This window comes from Pan troglodytes, chromosome 8, assembly GCF_028858775.2.
Source record: "Pan troglodytes isolate AG18354 chromosome 8, NHGRI_mPanTro3-v2.0_pri, whole genome shotgun sequence".
NCBI classification, from domain to species: domain Eukaryota; kingdom Metazoa; phylum Chordata; class Mammalia; order Primates; family Hominidae; genus Pan; species Pan troglodytes.
In genome coordinates, this window is record NC_072406.2 from 85,340,925 (window position 1) to 85,353,503 (window position 12,579).

Sequence of the window (12,579 nt, forward strand, 5' to 3'; positions counted from 1 at the left end):
CCCTCCAGCCTGGATAACAGAGTGAGATTCCATCTAAAAAAAAAAAAAAGGGCTTGGTGCGGTGGCTCACAACTGTAATCCCAGCACTTTGGGAGGTGGAGGCGGGCGGATCACAAGGTCAAGAGATTGAGACCAGCCTGGCCAACATGGTGAAACCCCGTCTCTACTAAAAATACAAAAATTAGCTGGGTGTGGTGGTGCGCGCCTGCAGTCCCAGGTACTCGGGAGGATGAGGCAGGAGAATTGCTTGAACCCAGGAGGCAGAGGTTGCAGTGAGCCAAGGTTGTGCCATGGCACTCCAGCCTGGCAACAGAATGAGACTCCATCTCAAAAAAAAAAAAAAAAATATATATATATATATATATATATGGCCAATAAACATGTTTGGCGGGGCACAGTGGCTCATACCTGTAATCTCAGCACTTTGGGAGGCCAAGGCGGGCAGATCACCTGAGGTCAGGAGTTCGAGACCAACCTATCCAACATGGTGGAACCCGGTCTCTACTAAAAATACAAAAAAAAAAAAAAATTAGCTGGGTGTAGTGGTGCACGCCTGTAGTCCCAGCTACTTGGGAGGCTGAGGCAGGAGAATTGCTTGAACCCCAGATGCGGAGGTTGCAGTGAGCCAAGATTGTGCCATTGCACTCCAGCCTGGGCAACAAGAGCAAAACTCCGTCTCAAAAAAAAAAAAATGAAATCATCAGGGTGCTCTGGGAAAGAAGAAGGCGAGGGACATGGCTTAGATTGATATCACAAGAAAAGTATCACTATAGAAATGACATTTAAACTGAGAACTGATTAGCTAGATGAAGTGTGTGAATAAGAACATTTAGAGAGAGAGAATATTACTGTGTGTCTTTATATGTGAGGTCCATGTAGCAACACACACACACACACAAAACTTGGTGCATTTGAGGAGCTAAAGAAATTCAATGTGGGGCCGGGCGCAGTGGCTCACGCCTGTAATCCCAGCACTTTGGGAGGCCGAGGCAGGTGGATCATGAGGTCAGGAGATTGAGACCATCCTGGCTAACACGGTGAAACCCCATCTCTACTAAAAATACAAAAAATTAGCCAGGCGTGGTGGCGGGTGCCTGTAGTCCCAGCTAGCTACTCAGGAGGCTGAGGTAGGAGAATGGCGTGAACCCGGGAGGCAGAGCTTGCAGTGAGCCCAGATCGCGCCACTGCACTCCAGCCTGGGTGACAGAGCGAGACTCCGTCTGAAAAAGAAAAAGAAAAAAAAAAAGAAATTCAATGTGGCTACAATGCAGTAAGGAAGGAAGGAACCCATATGAGAGAAGATTGGAGAGGTATGCAAAAGCTAGGTCATGCCGACCTGTTAAGTACTGTAACAAGTAATGGGAAAGCATTAAAGTATTTTAAGCAATGGAGTAACCTTATGTTATTTACCTTTAACAGAGGAAAAACTCAGTGTAAGAGGATGGGTTTACCTGTGAATGCCAAGTCAGCAGACATGTGGATGGGCCTTGGGAGTAGAAGTGATAGAGACTTCTTCCTTGCTTATGAATAGGGACATGACAATCAAGACATAAGGGATTCTAGAATGTAGCTGAAACTGGAAATGACTCTAGTCACTAACATGCTGGCACTTTGGCATTGTGGGAAATGGCTGCAGTGAGGTAGTCAGATCACCTGCGTCAAGTAGCCTCAACGGGGATGCTCACTGTGGTAGGCAGAATAATGGCCCCTCAAAAAGGTCCACATCCTAATTTCGAAAACCTGTGAATATGTTACCGTACACGGCAAAAGAACTTTGCAGATGTAATTAAAACTGGCAAAATAATGGTATCAACAACCAAAATAAGAATACTGGGGCTGAGCACAGTGGCTCATGCCTGTAACACCAGCGGTTTGGGAGACCAAGGTAGGAGGATCACTTGAGCCTAGGAATTTGAGACCAGCCTTAGCAACGTGGCAAGACTCTGTCTCTAAAAAAAAAAAAAGAAAAATTATCTAGGCATGGTGGCGCCCACCTGCTGTCTCAGCTACTGGGGAGGTTGAGGTGGGAGAATTGCCTGAGGCTGGGAGGTGAAGGCTGCAGTTAGCTGTGATTGCACCACTGCACTCCAGCCTGGGCAACAGAGTGAGATCCTGTCTCAAAAAAATTAAAATAAAAATTGGGAAATTGAGCTGAGTCTATTAATGCAACCAATCTGCCACAGTAGTTCCATTAAAAGTATTCCTCAAATTGGCCAGGCTCGGTAGCTCATGCCTATAATCCCAGCATTCTGGGAGGCCTAGGCAGGTGGATCATTTGAGGTCAGGAGTTTGAGAGCAGCCTGGCCAACATGGTGAAACTATCTCTACTAAAATTACAAAAATTAGCTGGGCCTGGTGGCACGAGCCTGTAATCCCAGCTACTTGGGAGGCTGAGGCAGGAAAATCTCAAAATTACGGAAATTGGTAGAAAGTATAACTTCTTATTTGGAAGAAACAGTAGTAGAATCAGTGAACCCAGATTCTAGTCCACCATTAACGGTATCTGAGTGAATTATTTTAACTTTTATGCAAAAGTTTCTTCATTCACCAAATGGCCATAATAATATTTGGCCTACCATCCACAGAAAGACATTATAAAAGTCAATTGATGTTATTTTGAAATTTCTTCGAAAAGTATGAAGTACTAGATTAATATGAGTAATCATTATTGGATGCTGTATGATATGCAATTGTGTGGTATTTTATTTTGTTGTTGTTTGTTAATCATAGACCCAAAGCTGATAAGTTTTAGACCTGTTTCAATGACTTTGAGAAAATTATGAAATGAAAAAATAATTATAACTAATCTTAATGCAGACAAAGAGTAAAGAAGAGGGATATATACTTGTGGTATCTATAATTAGTCTAAGGTTAATGTTAGTTCTGAAGTCAATCCAGAAGTGAAACATCACTGCTTCATATCCTATATCAATTTAAGGAATACTTTGTTGTTGTTGTTGAGACAGAGTCTCCCTTTGTCACACAGGCTGGAGTGCAGTGGCACCATCTTGGTTCACTACAACCTCTGCCTCCCAGGTTCAAGCGATTTTCCTGCCTCAGCCTCCCAAGTAGCTGGGATTACAGGCTCGTGCCACCAGGCCCAGCTAATTTTTGTAATTTTAGTAGAGATAGTTTCACCATGTTGGCCAGGCTGCTCTCAAACTCCTGACCTCAAATGATCCACCTGCCTAGGCCTCCCAGAATGCTGGGATTATAGGCATGAGCTACCGAGCCTGGCCAATTTGAGGAATACTTTTAATGGAGCTACTGTGGCAGATTGGTTGCATTAATAGATCCAATTCTTCTCCACTTTCTGTATTCATGTCTGTGTAGTAAAAAATAAACCTTGCCCCAACAGGTATATAAAAATATGCTCAACATCATTATCATCAGAGAAATGCACATCAAAACTACGAGATATCAACTCACCCCAGTTAAAATAGCTTTTATCCAAAATGCAGTCAATAATGAATACTGGCGAAGATATGGAGAAAGGAGAATTCTCATACACCGTTGGTAGGAATGTAAATTAGTACAGCCACTATGGAGAACAGGATGAAGGTTCCTCAAAAAACTAAAAATAGGACTATCATCTTAATATAATCGAGCAATCCTACTGCTGGGTATTAACCCAAAAGAAAACAAATCAGTACATCAAAGAGATATCTGGCCAGGCACGGTGGCTCATGCCTGTAATCCTAGCACTTTGGGAGGCCGAGGCTGGTGGATCACTTGAGGGCAGGAGTTTGAGACCAGCCTGGGCAACATGGCGAAACCCTGTCTCTACTAAAAATACAAAAATTGGCAGGGCGCGGTGGCTCACGTCTGTAATCCCAGCACTTTGGGAGGCCGAGGCGGGTGGATCACGAGGTCAAGAGATCGAGACTATCCTGGCTAACATGGTGAAACACCGTCTCTACTAAAAATACAAAAAATTAGCCGGGCGCGGTGGCAGGCGCCTGTAGTCCCAGCTACTCGCTACTCGGGAGGCTGAGGCAGGAGAATGGCGTGAACCCGGGAGGCGGAGCTTGCAGTGAGCTGAGATCGCGCCACTGCTCTCCAACCTGGGCGACAGAGCGAGACTCCGTCTCAGAAAAAAAAAAAATTAGCCGGGTTTGGTGGCGGGTGCCTGTGTTCCCAGCTCCTCGGGAGGCTGAGGCTGGATCACTTGAGCCTGGGAGGTTGAGGCTGCAGTGAGCCGTGACTGCGCCATTGCACTCCAGCCTGGGCGACAGAGGGAGACTTTGTCTTTTTTTTTTTTTTTTTTTTTTTTTTTTTTGTTTGAGACAGAGTCTCCCTCTGTCGCCCAGGCTGGAGTGCAAGTGGCGCGATCTCGGCTCACTGATACCTCTGCTTCGCGGGTCCCAGTTCAAGCAATTCTTCCTCAGCCTCCGGAGTAGCTGGGATTACAGGCACGCGCCACCATACCTAGCTAATTTTTGTATTTTTAGTAGAGACAGGGTTTCTCCATATTGGCCAGGCTGGTCTTGAACTCCTGACCTCGTGATCCACCCGCCTCGACCTCCCAAAGTGCTAGGATTACGGTCGTGAGCCACCGCGCCCGGCCAAGATCCTGTCTTAAAAAAAAAAAAAAATCCCACAAAAAACAAAATCCTGTTTCCATGAGCAGTTACTCCTCATTATCTTTGAACACTATCCTCATCCCCATCCCTAGGCACTTTTTGTCTTACAGATTTGCCTATTCTGAATATTTCACATAAGTGCAATCACAACCCTAGGTATATTTCATATAAATTGCCCCCATTCCTAGGCAACCACTAATCTGCTTTCTGTCTCTATAGATTTGCCTGTTATGAACATTTCGTAGGAATACAATATGTACTCTTTTGTGACTGGATTATTTCACTTAGCATAATGTTTTCAAGCTTTATCCATATTGTAGTATATATAATTCCTCTTTGTTGCCAGAAATATGTCATTGTATGGTTGGATATGCCACATTTTGCTTCTCCATTTATCAGTTGATAGTCATTTGGGTTGTTTGTACTTTTTTTGAATATTGTGAATAATGCTTCACAAAAATTAATTTAAAAGTTTTTGTGGACATTTGTTTTCAATTCTCTTGGGAATATAAATCCAGGAGTTAAATTGCTGGGTCATTTGGTAACTCTATATTTAACTTTACGAGGAACCACCAAACTGTTTTCAAAAGCGGCAGCACCATTTACAATTTTACCAGCTGTGTATGAGGATTCCAATTCCACCACATCCTCACCACTCCTTGTCATTATCTGCATTTTGATTGTAGCTATCCTATTGGGTATAAAATGATATCTCATTATGATTTTGATTTGCATTTCCCATGCAAATCTTTTCATGTGCTTATGGGTCATTTTTCTATCTTCCTTGAAGACGTATCTATTCAGATTCTTTGCTCATTTTAAAATTTGGTTGTTTATCTTTTTATTACTGTGTTATTTAAGTGTTCTTTATATATTCCAGATACAAGTCCCTTATCAGATACATGTCTTGCAATAATTTTTCCCAATTCTATGAGTTATCTTTCTATATTCTTCATGATATTGTTTGTAGCACAAAAGTTCTTAAAATTTTGATGTCTTATTTTTTCCTTTGTTGCTTATGCAAAAAAAGCCAGATGAGATTTTAATAGAAATTGCATTGAATCTGTAGATCAGTTTGGGGAATATGCCATTTTAACCAAATTAGGCCTTCCAATTTATGAACATGGGATTCTTTCAATCCTTCCAATATTTTCCAATATTTATGTTCAACTTCTCTACCTCACACCCAGTCAGAGATACAATCCAGGTCTATAGTATGGTGGTCAAAAGTACAGATTCTTTCTTAAGACAGATTTAGGTTAATATCCCAACACTTCTACTGAGTAGCTGTGTAAATATGGACAAATTACTTTTCTTTTTCTTTTTTGAGATGGAGTTTCACTCTGTTGCCCAGGCTGGAATGTAGTCGCTCAATCTTGGCTCACTGCAACCTCCACCTCCTGGGTTCAAGCGATTCTCCTGTCTCAGCCTCCTGAGTAGCTGGGGCTACAAGAGCACGCCACCACACTTGGCTCATTTTTGTATTTTTAGTAGAGACGGGGTTTCACGATATTGGCCAGGCTGGTCTCAAACTCCTGACCTTGTGATCCACCCGCCTTGGCCTCCCAAAGTGCTGGGATTACAGGTGTGAGCCACCGCGCCTCCCCTACTTAATTTTTCTAAGCCTATGTTTTCTCATCTGTAACGTGCAATTTTTTTTTTTTTTAGACAGGGTCTCTCTGTCACCAAGCTGGATGGAGTGCAGCATCATGATATCGGCTCACTCCTGGGCTCAAGCAGTCCTCCTATCTCAGCCTCCTGAGTAGCTGGGACCGCAGGTGCATGCCACCATGCCCAGCTAATTTTCGTATTTTTTGTAGAGATGGTGTTTTGTCATGTTGCTCAGGCTGGTTTCTTGAACTCCTGAACTCAAGCAATCTTCCCACCTCAGTCCCCAAAGTGCTGGGATTACAGGCGTGTGCCACCACACGTAGCCTAAAGTACAAATTTTAATACAGATTTCATAGGATGTGAGGATTAATGACAAATATGTGGGACACTTAGCATAGTGCCTGGAACACAGCAAATGCTCAGTCTGAGCTATTTTTATTATTATAGCACTTAACAATTACTACAAAAATAGTTATTTTGACTTTTTAAATTATTAGAGCCCCAATTTCCCCCTAAGCATCCTTAGAATCCATTGACTTTATATCTTGTTTCCCTACAATTTTCTGTGTCTTCCTTAAGGATAATGAACCAATCTGATTTTTTTTTTTTTTCAGACAATGTCTCGCTCTGTCACCCAGGCTGGAGTGCAGTGGCGCAATCTCAGCTCACTGCAACCTCTGCCTCTCGGGTTCAAGCGATTCTTGTGCCTTAGCCTCCCAAGTAGCTGGGACTACAGGTATGCGACACCAGACCTGGCTTAATTTTGTATTTTTAGTAGGGTTTCACCATGTTGGCCAGGCTGGTCTAAAACTCCTGACCTCAAATGATGTGCCCACCTCGGGCTCCCAAAGTGCTGGGATTACAGGCATGAGCCACCATGCCCGGCCTACTCTGATCTCATCTCTGATCACCATGCTCTTTCCTAGCCTTTCCTCAAATGGCACACTCCCACCCCAGGGCCTTTGTGTATGCTTATTTTGCTCTGTCTACAAATCTCTTTCCATAGATATAAACTTGGTTTCTTCATCACCTTCTTCAGGGTCTTTGTTTAAATATTATCTTAACAATGAGGCTGACCATCCTATATAAAATAGCAAAATAATCCCTCAACTTATCTTGCTTTATTTTTCTTCTTAAGCTTTATAACCATGACACATTGTATATTTACTCGTTTGTTTCCCCTTCTAGAATGTAAGTTACATGAGGACAGAGATTTTCATGTTTTGTTCCCTGCTGTATCCTATCCCTATAACAGTCCTAGGCACATTGGGTACTCATTAAATACATGTTGAATGAGTGGACCTCCTCTCTTGGCTGGGTGCGGTGGCTCACGCCTGTAATCCCAGCACTTTGGAAGGCCGAGGCGAGTGGATCACTTGAGGTCAGAAGTTTAAGACAGCCTGGTCAACATGGCGAAACACTGGCTTTACTAAAAATACAAAAATTAGCCAGGCATGGTGGTGTGCACCTGTTATCCCAGCTGCTCGGGAGGCTGAGGCAGGAGAATCACTTGACTCCAGAGGAGGAGGTTTCAGTAAGCCAAGATTGTACATACCACTGCTCTCCAACCTGAGCGACAGAGCAACTCCATCTCAAAAAAAAAAAAAAGTGTCTTCTCTCATAGGCAAGTAACTTCAGTAGTAAAACGAGAAGAGAGTGGCACCAAAGTAGCTCTGCTGAGAGGTGAAGCCAGCTGGACTTCCTGGGTGGAGTGGGGACTTGGTGAACTTTTCTGTCTAGTTAGAGAATTGTAAATGCACCAATCAGCACACTGTAAAAATGCACCAATCAGCACTCTGTGTCCAGCTAAAGGATTGTAAACACACCAATCAGCACTCTGTAAAAATGCACCAATCAGCGCTCCGTGTCTAGCTAAAGGATTGTAAACGCACCAATCAGCACTCTGTTTCCAGCTAAAGGATTGTAAACACACCAATCAGCACTCTGTAAAAATGCACCAATCAGCACTCTGTGTCTAGTTAAGGATTGTAAACGCACCAATCAGCACTCTGTGTCTAGCTAAAGGATTGTAAATGCACCAATCAGCACTGTGTCTAGCTAAAGGATTGTAAACGCACCAATCAGCACTCTGTAAAAACGCACCAATCAGCACTCTGTGTCTAGCTAAAGGATTGTAAATGCACAAATCAGCACTCTGTCAAATGGACCAATCAGCACTCCATAAAATGGACCAATCAGTGCTCTGTAAAATGGACCATTCAGCAGGATGTGGGCAGGAACAAATAAGGGAATAAAAGCTGGCACCCCCAACAGCAGCGGCAACCTACTCGGGTCCCCTTCCACGCTGTGGAAGCTTTGTTCTCTCGCTCTTCACAAGAAATCTTGCTGCTGCTCACTCTTTGGGTTCGTGCCACCTTTAAGAGCTATAACACTCACCGAAAGCTCCACGGCTTCATTCTTGAAGTCAGCAAGACCAAGAACCCACTGGAAGGAACGAACTCCGGACACACTGCTAGGAGACTGCTTCCAGTCAAATGGAATGCTCTTCCTCTGATCAAGAAATGAATCCTACCATAAGTTCAAACATATCTATACATACCTATACAGAGTCCCATCCTTTTAAATTGGAAGAACTTCATGAAATTTTAGAGCTAGTTCTAAAGTGTGCAGAGAGAGAACTAGAGATATACTAAGGTTAAAAGGTATTTGATTCCCACCCCTGCTTCATCCTCTCCCCAGCCTCATAATATATGCCTTCTGTGTATGAGGGTGGACTTAATGACTTTATCTTTTTTTAATTAAAAAATGGATCTAATACTAACCTACTTTCTCCAAGGATACAGTAGTTCTCTTGGTAATAAGATCTTAGATGTTCATGCTTTTGACAATCATGGTTAACTTGCAGCTGGAGAACACAGCAGCATGCCTGGGAACTGAACTACAATTCCCAGAGTGCATCTCTAGGAGGATTCTGGGAAGTGTGGCAGAAGAAGCAATGGTCCCTCCAGGGAACGGAAGCCGTTGAACGTGAACATTTGGAGTTTCCTCTTTTGTGCTGATTCCTGAGGACTAGGAAGGTGCCCCGAAAAGAATTCAGAGTGAGTACAGTGAAACAGAAACCTGCTCAGCTTCTAAGTGCAGGAAGGACTTCACAGGGAGGCATGATCAGAACTTGAAAAAAGGTCGTGGTCACAGCATTTTAACATTTTAGCTTAATCTCTTCCTTTTTGCAGAAACCAGGGATATAACCATAGTTTTGCCTCATAACTGTGGAGCTACCTCAGTAACCACAGCTCATCATTTTCTGATACTTTTTTGGAAAGTCATTTAAAAATGGAACTTGCCAACTTCTCACATTGTGCCTTAATTTTTATTTTTTTTTTAAGGGGGGAAATTATTTTTTAGAAAGCAAACTATAAAGCAGGTCAGTGAGACCTTCAAAGCTGTATTCCCGTGGTTCCTCAGTTTTCCATATTTCCCTGTCCCATGGAGGTCCACAGTCGTGGAGAAACGGACTCTAAAAACAGGCGGAGTATCACTCGGTCGCCCAGGCTGGAGTGCAGTGACATGATCTCCGCTCACTGCAAGCTCCGCCTCCTGGGTTCATGCCATTCTCCTGCCTCAGCCTCCCTAGTAGCTGGGACTACAGGCGCCCGCCACCACGCCCAGCCACTTTTTTTTGTATTTTTAACAGAGACGGGGTTTCACCGTGTTAGCCAGGATGGTCTCGGTCTCCTGACCTCGTGATCCGCCCACCTCGGCCTCCCAAAGTGCTGGGATTACAGACGTGAGCCACCGCGCCCGGCCTAAAAAAAGGTCTCTTAAATACTAGGGAACCTGGCCTCTTCACGGTGGAAGTAACCACTAGATTCAAGATGGGCTTTTTTTGTTTTGTCTTGTTTTGTTTTGTTTTTTTGTTTTGAGACGGAGTCTCGCTCTGTCGCCCAGGCTGGAGTGCAGTGGCGCGATCTCGGCTCACTACAAGATGGGCTTTTTTGTCACGCTGTAGTACTTTATAATCTTTCTTCTGGAAAGATGAACAGGATAAGAAACGTGTGAATCATTTGTGTTGGGGAGTTCAAAGAAACTCTTAATGTTAAAGCACCTTGCCTCATCATTTAGTAGTTGGGTAAGACTGCTATTACCTTTCATCTCTATCAAACATTGTACTTTTAAAAACATAAATAGCTCTGTGACCATCAGCTCATGAGTCAGCAGCCATGACAATCTACAACTGGCTAAGGTTAATTTAGTAGCAGAAACTAGGCAAAACATCAGGCAGCAGTTCCCAAGGTCCAAGAAACTCACCAAATGAATTCCCTTTGGCTCACGGAATATGGTGAGGTGTTTTGGGGAACAGTGGCATGGAGGTAGCCTCATTAACCAGTTAGTCTCAGGAACTACTATTTTATTAGGCTTTTCTTTTGTCTTAAAAGGAATAAGTACACATGGCTAATTTTTTTTTCAGTACAGAAAAATGAACAAAATAAAAATTACAGGCACCTTTTTCAATGTTTGTCTTCATCCCACTCCCCCAAATTAGTCACTCTTTAACAGTTTGGTATGTATACTTCTAGTCATTTGAAAAATATAAATAAGGCCGGGGGCAGTGGCTCTTGCCTGTAATCCCAGCACTTTGGGAGGCCCAGGCAGGCAGATCACCTGATAACAGGAGTTCGAGACCAGCCTGACCAACATGGAGAAACCCCGTCTCTACTAAAAAAAATACAAAATTAGCTAGGCGTGGTGGCGTATGCCTGTAATCCCAACTACTCGAGAGGCTGAGGCAGGAGAATCGCTTGAACCCGGGAGGTGGAGGTTGCGGTGAGCCGAGATTGCGCCATTGCACTCCAGCCCGGGCAACAAGAGCGAAACTCCGTCTCAAAAAAAAAAAGAAAGAAAAATATAATTAAATACATATAATTTATGTATATTGGTATGTCTGTGTCCTTTTCTTTATAAATAATTAGGTCATGTTAACCAACTGTTACCTGTTTTTTTCTCCAGCTTTATTAAGGTATAATATTAAGGTATTAAAGTATAATATATACTTTTTGACAAAAAAAGTATATATTTATAGTTTACAATGTGATGTTTTGATACAGGTATACATTGTGAAATGATTAAATCTAGCAAATTAATATATTCATCACCTCACATTTTTTTGTGTGTGTTGAGAATATTTAATATCTACTTTCTTAGTAATTTCCAAGTATATAAATATTATGAACTATAGTTACCATACAGCACAATAGATATCCAGAATTTATTCATCCTAACTGAAACTTTGTACACTTTGACTAGTATCACCTCCAATTCCTCCTTGCTTTTTTTGTTTACTTAATAATGTGTTCTAAGTCTCTCTCCCTGTTACTATATATATATATTTTTTTTTCACTGTTATATTATTTTCTATTTGTTCTTTTTCTTTTTCTTTTTTTTTAAGACGACGTTTTGCTCTTGTTGCCCAGGCTGGAGTGCAATGGCACGATCTCGGCTCACTGCAACCTCCGCCTCCTAGGTTCAAGCGATTCTCCTGCCTCAGCCTCCCAAGTAGGCAGGATTACAAGCATGTGCCTCCACACCCAGCTAATTTTGTATTCTTAGTAGAGATGGGGTTTCTCCATGTTGGTGAGGCTGGTCTCGAACTCCTGACCTCGGGTGATCCGCCCGCCTCGGCCTCCCAAAGTGCTGGGATTACAGGCGTGAGCCACCGCACCCAGCCCTTCTATTTGTTCTTAAGTCACGTATTAATCCATTTTATCATAATTTTCAGTTAACGTTCTTGTACATATCCTTTCCTTCCTAGGGTAAATTCCTAAACATGGAATTGCTGAGGAAAAAGAGAGGCTTATTATTTGACACTTTAATAGATATTTCCAAATCAACCTGTAAAAATATCATACCAGTTTACATTCTGAGTGGTGTATGAGCCAGAAATAATGACTTTAAATACATTTTTTATAGTATATCACACTAGTTTTGGGGTTATTAAAGTAGGAATAATACTTTTAATAATCTCCTAGAGTGCTTTGCAACCCACATATTGCATACTGCCTTCTGTGAAAGCTGGCTATATATTTGTTTTCTCTCTCCTGCTAGAGTTCCTTGAGGGCAGGGATTTTCATCTTTTACATTTTTGTGTTCTTTAAGGGACCCTGAATAAAGTCAGTACTCAATAAATACTTTGTTGAATGTCATTTGCTAAATATATTTTACCCATGGCTAGGACATAGATTGTAGCCAAAACTGTCCAAGAATTCATCATCAGTGATTCATAATTATGCAACCAAGAAGTAGGACTAAATTTTAGATGTTCCTCAGTCATTTAGTGTCAAAGCTGGCTTTCCTCAGACACAGTGAAAAGGGTGGTTGGTTATTTAACTGTAATGAATTCTTGACTTTTTTTACTGCCAATGTGAGA

General features: G+C 42.4%; 2 protein-coding genes across 14 annotated transcripts in view; one reads left to right on the forward strand and one right to left on the reverse strand.

Moving 5' to 3' along the window:
- Positions 1–12,579, reverse strand: part of ECD (ecdysoneless cell cycle regulator) — a 92,915-nt gene that overhangs the window by 26,158 nt on the left and 54,178 nt on the right. For 4 of the 5 annotated variants that reach the window (XM_054660239.2, XM_054660241.2, XM_063780757.1 and 1 more), the window contains one exon: positions 9,087–9,224. The exons of the other annotated variant lie outside the window; for it this stretch is intronic. In XM_054660239.2, the coding sequence (XP_054516214.1) occupies positions 9,094–9,224 (131 nt within the window). In that variant the 3' untranslated portion in view covers positions 9,087–9,093. Of the gene's footprint in view, positions 1–9,086; positions 9,225–12,579 lie in introns of those variants that run through there. 5 annotated transcript variants of the gene reach the window in all.
- The window catches only part of NUDT13 (nudix hydrolase 13), a 41,165-nt gene continuing 37,703 nt past the window's right edge, over positions 9,118–12,579 (forward strand). For 8 of the 9 annotated variants that reach the window (XR_010146634.1, XR_010146635.1, XM_063780771.1 and 5 more), the window contains exon 1: positions 9,139–9,253. The gene's annotated coding sequence lies outside the window, so the exon portion shown is untranslated. Of the gene's footprint in view, positions 9,254–12,579 lie in introns of all 9 variants that reach the window. The other variant, XM_016918579.4, reaches the window with a different exon arrangement.